Source organism: Diachasma alloeum, unplaced genomic scaffold (genome assembly GCF_001412515.2).
Source record: "Diachasma alloeum isolate Michigan unplaced genomic scaffold, Dall2.0 Dall_scaffold_00209, whole genome shotgun sequence".
Lineage (NCBI taxonomy): Eukaryota > Metazoa > Arthropoda > Insecta > Hymenoptera > Braconidae > Diachasma > Diachasma alloeum.
The window spans coordinates 1940561-1951482 of NW_021680374.1; the positions used below are offsets into that span (position 1 = coordinate 1940561).

General features: G+C 35.6%; 1 protein-coding gene and 1 non-coding gene across 2 annotated transcripts; both read left to right on the forward strand.

Annotated features, from left to right (window-relative positions):
• Window positions 1-4240: 4240 nt before the first annotated feature.
• On the forward strand, window positions 4241-4312 carry Trnae-cuc. The gene has a single exon. It is a non-coding gene; the product is annotated as a tRNA-Glu (tRNA).
• A 2654-nt stretch (window positions 4313-6966) lies between these two features.
• LOC107036415 lies at window positions 6967-10339 on the forward strand. The gene is made up of 3 exons (XM_015254362.1): window positions 6967-7082; window positions 7262-7428; window positions 9514-10339. The coding sequence occupies exons 1-3, from the start codon at window positions 7048-7050 to the stop codon at window positions 9906-9908; spliced, it is 597 nt and encodes a 198-aa protein (XP_015109848.1). The 5' UTR covers window positions 6967-7047; the 3' UTR covers window positions 9909-10339.
• The last annotated feature ends 583 nt before the right edge of the window (window positions 10340-10922 follow it).

The following is a 10922-nucleotide window of genomic DNA, read 5'->3' on the forward strand; positions in this document are numbered from 1 at the left end:
GAGGCCGAGAGGCAGTTGTGTTACGAGCCTCCTTCCGCCGCTCGGTATTATACGCACTGGAGTGGTGGAGGACTATACCACAGGCCGGGGGCTTATGCAGCCAAGTTTCCAATGACCACCGCCAGATTGGCGCCAGTCGACAGCCTACTGTAGACACTGGACTTATAATCGTCCCACTCGAGTCCTCTACTCAGGTCGTTCTCTTTTTTTCGAATTGTTACGAGTACAAGTGTGGGGATACATTACGACCACCGGGGGTTTTTTAAAAAAACGGGGAGTTGAGGGAAATTTTTGCCAAAGTATTGTTGAGACCACTCCGAATTTCTCGATTTCTCAATTATTTCTACTATTTATTATTATTATTTTACTTTAGGCAACGTTTTTTATTCGCAAGACACGAATTAATAATATTTTAAGCACATAATGTAGTTATTCTAGATAATATGAAGGTATTTATGAGAAATTGTGGATTTGTACAATCAAGATAGAGTGAAGTATTATAGTTGGTATAAACATTAATTATTAAATGCAGCATCCTCCCCCCTCGCTCTCCTCGCCTCTCTGACCCCTAATTATCCCTAAAACAAAAATCACTGCTGTCGTTGCACAAGTCCTTCGCTTCAAATAGATAGAGATTGACAAAATTTTGACAATTTTCACTACTTTTCTGTCTTTATTTCTATTATTGAAAAAGAGCACAGAATTTTTTCCATAATAGAAATAAATACTTAAATAATAAAATTAAAGATTTATTTTTGCATTTCGGCAATAAAAATGGAGATGAACCCAAAACCCAGTTGTTTATATTTTCTTAATAAACCTGAGAATAAAACAAATCTAAATGTTTTTATGTATTCCCAATAAGAATAAAGAATTGAGACAAAAATCTGTCACGAACGATCTCCCATCGGCCACTGAAACAATAATGAAAGGAGTAATTACCGGAGCAACTACTGCCCCTCCGACAGAACTAAAACTGCTGTTAATACCGGAAATATAATATCACTCCGGTAATTGAGACGGAGTCGTGGGTAATTGACGTGAAAATATAAAAACGAGAAAATTTTCCGAGACGGGGCTTTTAGAGAGCGAGATTGGTGAAAATGTTTTAAAGGACGAAAGAGGAGAGTTGGGGGGGCTCCTTGAGGACAATAGACGACGGATTTTTGGACCCGGTAGTCTGACTTTGGAGTGGTTTTAGGACCTCCTGCAGCGACAGCCAAAGTGCATTCATCTCCCAGATCGTCAACTGTGGAACTTAAAATTTTTGAGGGAGTGGTCATGCGCTGCGAGATATCCCAGGTTATCTTATCTCTCAGTGATAAAAAATCATTCCTGAGGGATAGCAATCCATTTTGCCCCAATAAGTCAGAGATAAAGTCTATTCACTTTGTTTGTTTCATTTTTTCACGTTTTTTTTTTTTCACAGGCAAAATGGACTTTTTTATCTAAAATATTTCAGGAATTTAAAAAATCGTGTTCTTGTTCAGGCGAAATGGATTTTCCTGTAAAATATTGAACCGGAAATATTCGGGGGCATTACACACCCTATTCAAACCCTCACGCACTGACTGAACCTCCCGGCCCCAAACGATTTTATTATGCACGCATCAGAAACCGCATCTCCGCAGGTTCTTCCTGAAAGTCCTTTTCTGCGAATCGATTTTTACGTCGTCTCGCTCGTTCTGTTTAGTCGCCGTCTAAACAAAACTCGTTCTGCGGAGGTAAATCAACTCCAACCATTGGTTCATATATTTTTTTCTTGGAGCAACATCGTAGTCATCGCATCGCCTCACAACGTATCGTCTCGAGTGGATGTCAGCGCTCGGTTTTTCTGTATCATCTCAAATCAACGTCGGTTGTGTGGCGTGGGTGGGGCACTGTAACGAATACGGGGAAGTTCGAGGTACCGATGTGATTAACGAGTGTCGGAATTTTCTGACTCTTGCACGGGTCAGGGAGGGCGAAGGGAATTTTCTCCAATTCAAATAAATTTTTTGTAATTGATTTTTCAACAGATAATTCAATTTTCATGGTTCGATCAATTCGATTCAATTGAATTCCGGTTTTATTTGTTTTTACTTCGTCAGATGTTTAGTTGGAAAAATATAGAGGACAAGGTGAAAACATTTAATAAAGTAAAAATGACGATATCTTGATTTAAAAATGCATACATGATACGCATAATATTAATTCTTTTGTTTAAGATCCCAGATTATACAAATCTTTTTCCATCTTTTTGGAAAAGAATATTTACTATTATATTTTTTCTTCATAATATATATTTATTATTATGAATAAAAAAATAATGACAAAATATATTTTTTGAAAGAAATATAAAAAAAGATTTGGATACTCCTAATTATGCGCGAAGCGCGCGCTCCTTTTCTAGTGAATCCCAAGAAATTAAAAAATACTCTTACTCGAAAAAACCTGTAACTGATCCCTACTCCGATAATTTAATTTCCAAACAGCTTCAACTCCACTCGAAAAAAAATAATCCAAGAGTCATTAACCTGTTACACTCCCGATAATCTTAAATTTACCGAAAATCATCCAGGTCACGATGATTACGCGTTAATAATTCGTTGTTCGGTGCTACCTGCAGCATCGGCTGAAGACCCCTGGTTGGGGTCCCCCTCCGTCGCTGTAAAACTACTGTCCATGCATCCTCCCCCCTCGCTCTCCTCGCCTCTCTGACCCCTAATTATCCCTAGAACAATAATCTCCTCTCTCCAAACTTCGGGAAAAGCCACCGAAATAATTTTCGAAAATGTAAAAAGTCCCTAATAATGTTTAAAACAATCATTTTAAGGATTTTCGAGTACTTTGGCTATTTTTTCTCCAGTGAAATGCTTTTCTACTTTTGTAGTCGAGCATTAGAATCCTCATTTAAGCCCCACTTGACCCTAATTTTTATTATTATTTAAACTTTGCAGGTCTGAATTTGAAAACATCTTAAAAATCGGCAAAATTTAGACCTTTTATTTTATTCATAAAATAATTTTAAAATGTCAATTTTTGAAAATTAAGAGCATTTTAAATAAATAATTTATAAGCAATCAATTTATTCACATTCAAAATTTGACCAAAAATCCATTTCAAGCCTAAAAAACAGTGTCCTTTATACAACTTTAAACAATTGTTTGGGGTTTCAATGATGTATTTATAAACAAAGATCATTGAAAAAAATAATTCTGTGCAAAACGAGAATCGAATGGCGCTGAAAACTCGTGACTTTTTTCCAATTTTTTTAACGCAATTTAATTGACAAATTTGATGACGGATAATAGTTGAATCTATAGTGTGGTCTGTACCAAACTGTAAAAGATACTCGGATATCCTCAATCGTTCCAATGTCAATACTTTTTCTTCCCGCGCTCCCCCGACGCCGCGCCACCCCCCGAAGGCCGCGAGGGACCGATCTCTTTCTCGATCTTCTTCATCGCCTGAATAATGGGAAAGATGTGCGAGAGAGAAGATGAAGGAGAGAGAATCCGGGGGGAGTACCACTGTGTGAGCCCTCGGGACCCGGCCGAAAAACCTGTTTTGCCCTCTGGGTCAACAACAACATCCCCTCCCTCCCCCTGCCCCCCTCACGGGCCTCTAGGATTGTTGAGGCGTTGTCTAACGCATCCTCCTGTCTCTCGTGTGGATAATGGGGGGAAAAGAACCTGTAGTGGGTGGGTAACACCCTGGAGTGTCATGTTTTCGTGGCGATCTGGGGCTCAGTGATGTAGAAATCCTTCCGGGCGTGGATCAAGGCCGGGAAGACTAATCTCACCGGGGATTCGACGCTTCTGCAACGAGTTTTTTACGTGACCAGGGGTCGATCGATGTTTTTTTCAGTTGCTTTTTTTTCGGTTGCTTTTTGATGGAAGAATGCACTGTTAGAAAATTACTCGTGAAATTTCAACTGAATGTAATTTTTAGTTTTTGGAATAGGTTTGAATATTTAGGCTTTAATTTAAATATCAAATAGTTGTTGGGACAAAACAATCATCTTCGAAGTAAAATACCCATCCCCCAATTGAGTATAAAATATACTTGAATCAAGTATATTATATATTCGAATCCAGAATAATATACAATATATATTAATATAATAATAATAGAATATTATTCTGTTAATATATGTATTAATAGAATAATATATATTTTAGACTCAATTCAAGTTTTTTTTTTCCGTGAATCTTCCAAGCGGCTTATTTTCGCACAAATTCTTTTCTTCAACGTACCATCCGATATAGTCTAGTGGCTATGATTCCCGGCTCTCACCCGGGCGGCCCGGGTTCGATTCCCGGTATCGGAAGTAATATTTTTTTTTCGCTATTTTCTTCTTAATCCTGAAAAAATTTGTTGTAATGACCCTAAAAATCGACAAGGACAATTCCGTGATATGATATCACAATGATTCATGTCCCCTAGAAGTATGACATACTTCGCAGTGGGTCTATATGCCTGTGCAACTCCCATTGATTAGAACTGACGAGAAAAGATTTACAAAAAATTTTTGTTTGAATGAGATAAAATTCAAAATTATGAAATTCAATAAATCTCCAACAGTGAGAAAAAGGGACAGTAAATAGAAAAAATAATCGCAGCCTCGACCAATGAAAAACTGAAAGGAACAGCTGAATTCACGGGATGAAAACGGAAGCTGAACTTCTGGGCAGAAAATGATTCGAAAGCTCCAGGAGATGACAAATCTCGAAAGTTTTAGCCCCCGAAAAACCCTCGCACTTCGTTGTTAAACGATTTCCACGCGGAAGTTATTCACAAAGTGTTGAACGACGAAAATAAACTCGCTTCCTGAATTTTCCCTTCTCCTCCGCGACCCTGAAATTCTCCGGAATATTGTTTTCCACATCACCGACAAAGTAATCCATGAAATATGTAGGAAATAGGATAAGACGGAGGTGGATCACGTGAATGTGACTGAGAATGGTACTCATGAATTTAAGAGCGGAACGATGCCCGGAGAACAAGTGGAGAGCGATGTAAAGAGGAAAATAGAAATGGAGAAGGGACAGAGGTGCTCTGCCCTCCAAATCGTATTACTGGGCATCGGAGATATCGCTGGATGAGAATAAATCGTCGAGTATCAACTCTCAGAATCCTCGAAAACATGATATCAAATATTGGTAGAAATGGCTTTAGCAAAATCTTCGAGTATCGATATGAATCTTTACTGTGCATCGGCGATAAGAGTTTCCAATTGAATTCTATCGAGATAAATTCAATTCAAAAGTTTTTTTCAGCACCAAAAATTAATAGATACCGATTGCAAAAAATTACGCGTCAATCTCAAAGAGAAATACATTGTTACCAAAATTACCATAATTAGTTTCAAAATGTTTAGTAAACTCGAGCCAAAGTTTACACATAATATAAAATATCAGTAAATAAAAAAATAGTAAATATTGTAAATACTGACTGTTTAATTTTTGACCAAAAACTTGGTCAAACAAAAAAAAGATGGATCCAGTAGACCACACTATAGATTTAAACACTTTCAATCATCAAATTAAATTAAAAAATTAAATTAATTACACTAATTTTTTATTTATTTTCATTTTTAAATCAATTAAATTAATTTTTTAATTTGTCAATTAAATTAAAAACTTAAAAACTTGAAAAAAAAAACTACGAAAAATCCCAATTGTCCAATAATTCGCAGAAATAATTCTCAAATTCTCCTAAATTTCGAAAAATCTCAAACATAAGTACAGTTCTACGATATTCTCAACACGCTGTTGTCAATATCTCCCCGCCCAATGAACTTTCATCATTTATCACTCCATTTCCATCTAATGCACCTGAGAACGGGCTAATTACTAATTCACAGTCACATTGTCCAGGAGCCGCATCACTGCGCGAATGAGAGAACGAGATAATCGAGTTAAGGACATCATTCCGCGTGAATAAATCCACAGTCGTCAAGTCAGCCCTGAAATTACATTTCTTTCAGCTCCCATTTTTTCCCTCCCTTAATCCCTGATATTTCGTCTCATCCAATCGCAGTTGTCTCGAGGGAATAATCAGCCGACGCCTCGTTACCTGGAATGAGCCCTATCTGGTTCCATCGAAATAACGCCGGCGCTACGAGAAGAGATATTGAGAAGGACCTCAAATATCTTTTTTTCTTTAACCAAGTCTTTATAAAAAAACAGTCATTATTTACGATATGTACATACCTCAAAAAAAATAATATCAAAACCCTTTTATAAACAATATTTTATGAAATCCATAAATTTTTAGAAGTAGTTCCATTTTTAATTAATACTTGTTGTTTAATAAATTGTTTTTCAACAAATTGTCTAAAATTTTATAATTTTTATCTAAACATTAAAAATGATTCAATGCTACCATTGGGAGAAACAGTCTTAGTATTTTTTCATTAATCCTTTTTTTCCTAATTAATAAATTCTGTGAAATTTTCTCATTTTCATCTAGTCTATAATAAAAAAAGAAGTTTTGATGTCATAACGAGGGCGTAAATTATTTCCGCTGTAACGACTTTAGGGTCTCAAAGGTATCACCTGAGAACATGCGGTCAATCAAAGTTGGACAGTCTCCCTCCACTAATTGAGAACAACATTCTCGGAGACTCTACACGCATATCTCGACATTTTCGGCCCATCAATCCCATGTTAACAGCCCAAAAACACGTTTTTCCTCCTTTCCAAACCCCAAAATACCTCAAATTCAGACAAATAACTAAAATTAATGATGAAAATACATTCATAAACGAATGACCTCATGACATAGACAACTCCACATCAATTTCCCATATTGACAATCTCTCAAAACAACAAATTAAGTTCTCAAATAATTAATATTGTTATTTACTATCTCTCGTATTCATAACTTATATTCCTTATTTGAGACGCAGTAATCTTGAGTCGTGTCAGCCACTTGCATGTGTGGGAATAGTCGTATAAGACCATGACAACGATACTGATTCGTACCAGAGTGTGCATGTCTCGCGCAGTGAAAACGTATTATTGTAACTTGTGATAATTCCTCAGAATATATTATTCAAATATGAAAGTTCACGTCCTTTTATCCCTAATTATCGGGTAAGAACTAAATAACTGAAAAAATATATAGACAATAATTATTATCATCACCATAACACCCATGAATTAATTATTAATCTGCACAGAACGATCAGGCGAATAATAATGAATTGCTCAAACACTTGGAGAAATTCATTCTTCTTAAATTCATAAATTGATCTGGTGTTTAATTATTTTAGAGCATATGGACACGCAGACTGGACATCGGACCTTCTATCCAATATTCACCGCATGACTGAAAATATCCACAACAATGTGCATCAAATTCAGGAGCGAGTTCAGGCGAATGTTCGCGATCACTTGGCCCGAATCGATCATCTCAATCACGATATCAACCAGCGAGTCGGTAAACGGGGTTTTTAGTTGTTAAAAAAATCACATCCCCGGGTGCAGAACATCAGCGTTAACCTCCGATTGTTGTTTTGCGATGCAATTGGCCGTGCACTTGTTTCTGCCTTGTTTCACTCACTCGCACTCTCCTTTCACCCGTTCGTTTTTGACCTCCCGCTGAATAGAATAACACTGACTCACGTAGCGCTGCGATTTTTATAGGTTCATTCGCATGTTTTTTTTTTTTTCGTTGCGGAGATCAAGTCCGTGATTAGTGAGTGTTCAATTACCCGGTGAGAGATGAAATCGAATGGTTTTGTGGGGGAAAAATGGAAATTAAATGTCTCGAGGGGAAAAATTTTAATTAATGGTTTTGAATGGAACGGGAAATTTAATACTTTTGCTAGTTGCTATTGAATAGATTTTGTGAGAAGTGTGGGGTTTACAAAGGCAATGGTTTATGAATTTCTGATTAGTTGATATTTAAAAAAATAACAAGACTGTTGGTGTGAATTTTTAATTTAAAAAATCTTCTGATATTTTATTCTCCGATTTAAATAACTGGATAAATAATAAAAATATTTAGATTTATTATCGGAAATCACAAATTTGATTTAAAATAGAATTTAGCAATTTTTTTCTCTGTAAATTCGAATTTCTTGAATTTTTTTTTCTCATTTCTTTTTTTTAACTTCGTTGTTTGCAGAAGAACAATGGAATTTGAATGGTTCCGGAGAGAAGTTTAAGTTAATGGTTTTGAATAGTTACGGGAAAATTAAATACTTTTGCTATTTGCTATTGAATAGGTTTTTGTGAGAGAGAATGCGGTTTACAACGGCAATAACTTATGAATTTTTGTTTAGTTGATATTAAAAAAAATAAAAAGACAGAGTTTGCGATATTTTATTCTCAAATCTAAATAACTAGATAAATAGGAAAAATATGTCGATTTATTATCGGAAATCACAAATTTGATTTAAAATATCAGAATTTATTTATTTTTTCTCCATTAATTCTAATTCCGTTTGAATTTTTTTCTCATTTTTGAATACTATATTTTAAATATTTAAATTTATTGTTAAACATTGCAAACTTCATTTAAAACGTCAGAATTTATTCACGTCGATAAAAGACAGCATCGAGAGAATTTTATTGAGCAGAGAAAAATAATAATTTAAATGTCTCGGCGAGAAAAAAATTGAGATTGATAATTTTCTAATGTAAATAGTTCCATTGAAATTGAATCCCTCACCGTTCAATCAATTCCATTAAATATTGAATTAAGATTTTTTCTGGATAAGAACTCGTTCCACAAAGGCCAGCAATTTAATATTCTTCTCCATAATTTTTCATACTTGAAATTGATTGGGTGTCGAAAAAAAAGCTATCAGCCGGTTTAAATCATGTCGCGGTGGTTATCGTTGGAGTGATGTAACAATTTGTAGATACGAGACTGCTCGTCACACACTTCACGCCTGAGTCACGGAATTATGTTGAAGTTATTTAACCTTTCCGCTATTATCAACTCTTCATTTGCCTTTCAGCATTTTTATTTCAATCTTGTTAGGGATCCCCGACGTATAAAGCCCGTCTACTCATCAAAACCTCGTTTTAGATTAATTAAATGGGAATTCGAATGGATATTGAAACTGAAACTCCGGAGAGGGCTATTGAATTTTCTTCTGAATAGAAGGAACTTATGAAATTAAATCAACGAATCGGTGAATTTAATCAGTTGGAAGACACTTGCGTAATTAATTTATTAATGTATTCGATAATTATTTTGATTAGAAGGATTCATGCCTCCACTCAATAGTTCATTCTATCAATCGATTTCATTCGATATTAAACTATTGAAATGATCAAGTAATTGAAAAAGATTTCAATTATTCAATCAATTGATTATTGATTTAATCTATTCATTTATTCGTTTTATTCATCAATTCAATTTTTTCATCCATTCACTGAGCCTCAAAGTAATGGAATCAACATATCAATTTTATCATTCCGTTATTTTAATAATAGTTTTATTGCCATATGAACTAATCGTTAATTTCTCTGAATTAATCAATTGATTTTAAATTTAATTGTTCATTTTTAGCCGAAATCAATAAGGAAGTGGAAAATGCCGGTCCCACACTGAGAATAAATTCAAACGGAGGCTCCTCTCGCTCAATAATCTCCGGACACCTTCCGAATGGAGAGCCCTATTTTCGGGACGTCGAGGAACGCACGATTGGCGACACGCTCCATCGTTTTGAGAATGTGTACAATCCGAAAACCCAGCAAATGGAGAGATACCACACGACTCTGGACCTGAAGGATCCGAATGCAAAGCCAGTGCCAGTGCCAGTACCGGGGGAGGCGAAAGCTCCAGGACCGGAGGAGACGAAAGCTCCAGGACCGGAGGAGACGAAAGCTCCAGGACCGGAGGCAGCGAAGCCACCCGAAGATCACCAGAAGACAAGCCATGAGTCACAAGTCGGACTCCAATAGTGACATCACGACCCGCGGGATCGAATCATCATGCGATCCTTTATCCTATCTGTCATTTATCGGGGGTTTCAGTGGCTAGTTTCTAGGAATTCTTTGTCATTCGTTTCAACACGTGCCTGAGATCGCTTTACGCTCATCAGGAGTCTTATTTCTTCTCGTATTCTCATGTCATCATTGGGGGAATGACTCCAACTGTCAATTGATCCGTCTTAATTGGTTGCGATCACATTTTTAATTATTCCATTTTAATCTCGCTGTCGGCCAATGCAGATTTATTGAAAATTTTTAATTGCACTTGTACTCTTCTTTTAGAATGGTGAATTAAATGTTTTAATGTTGATTAAAAATGTAACTTACAGCGGTGAATTTTATTAAGCTGTCATGTATGACAAAGTACTTTAAAGCAATAAAACGTTTTACGAAAAATTAAATCTTATCTTTTTCTTCGTGATGAAATTTTTATAATTGTTATAATTTATACACTGTTGGAAATTTTTTGAAATTTGAGTAAGAGATGCATTTGAATTTTCAATATTCGGAACTTGAGTGCAATTTCGGGGTAAATTGCTCATGGAATTCCTGATTCATCTTGGAAATTGGATAAAATTAAGGTTTTCGTGATGAATGATCATTGAATATTCAAGAAAATTGACTGATTTATCAATAACAAGATCAATAGAAATTTCATGTAAATTATTCTTCGTTAAAAATTTCAAGATTTTTTACTTAAAATTTCAAAAGTAATTTTCTAGGAGTGTAATCAAATCAGCAGATTATCAACATGTGATTTTAGAAAACCTCGAGCCAACTTTATGGCCCTTCCATTAACGAACCGCCTAAAAAATACAAAAGAGAAACATGAAAAATCGAATACTGCACGTGAAAATACCCTCATAAGGGGGGAAGAGGATGAAAACATTTGTTCACGTGTGGCGTGTATTGGAGAAACAGGATGTAGTCTATAATTCATGAAAATTCATCTTCGTCGGATTGGGATGGGAGTTTCGAGTCTCC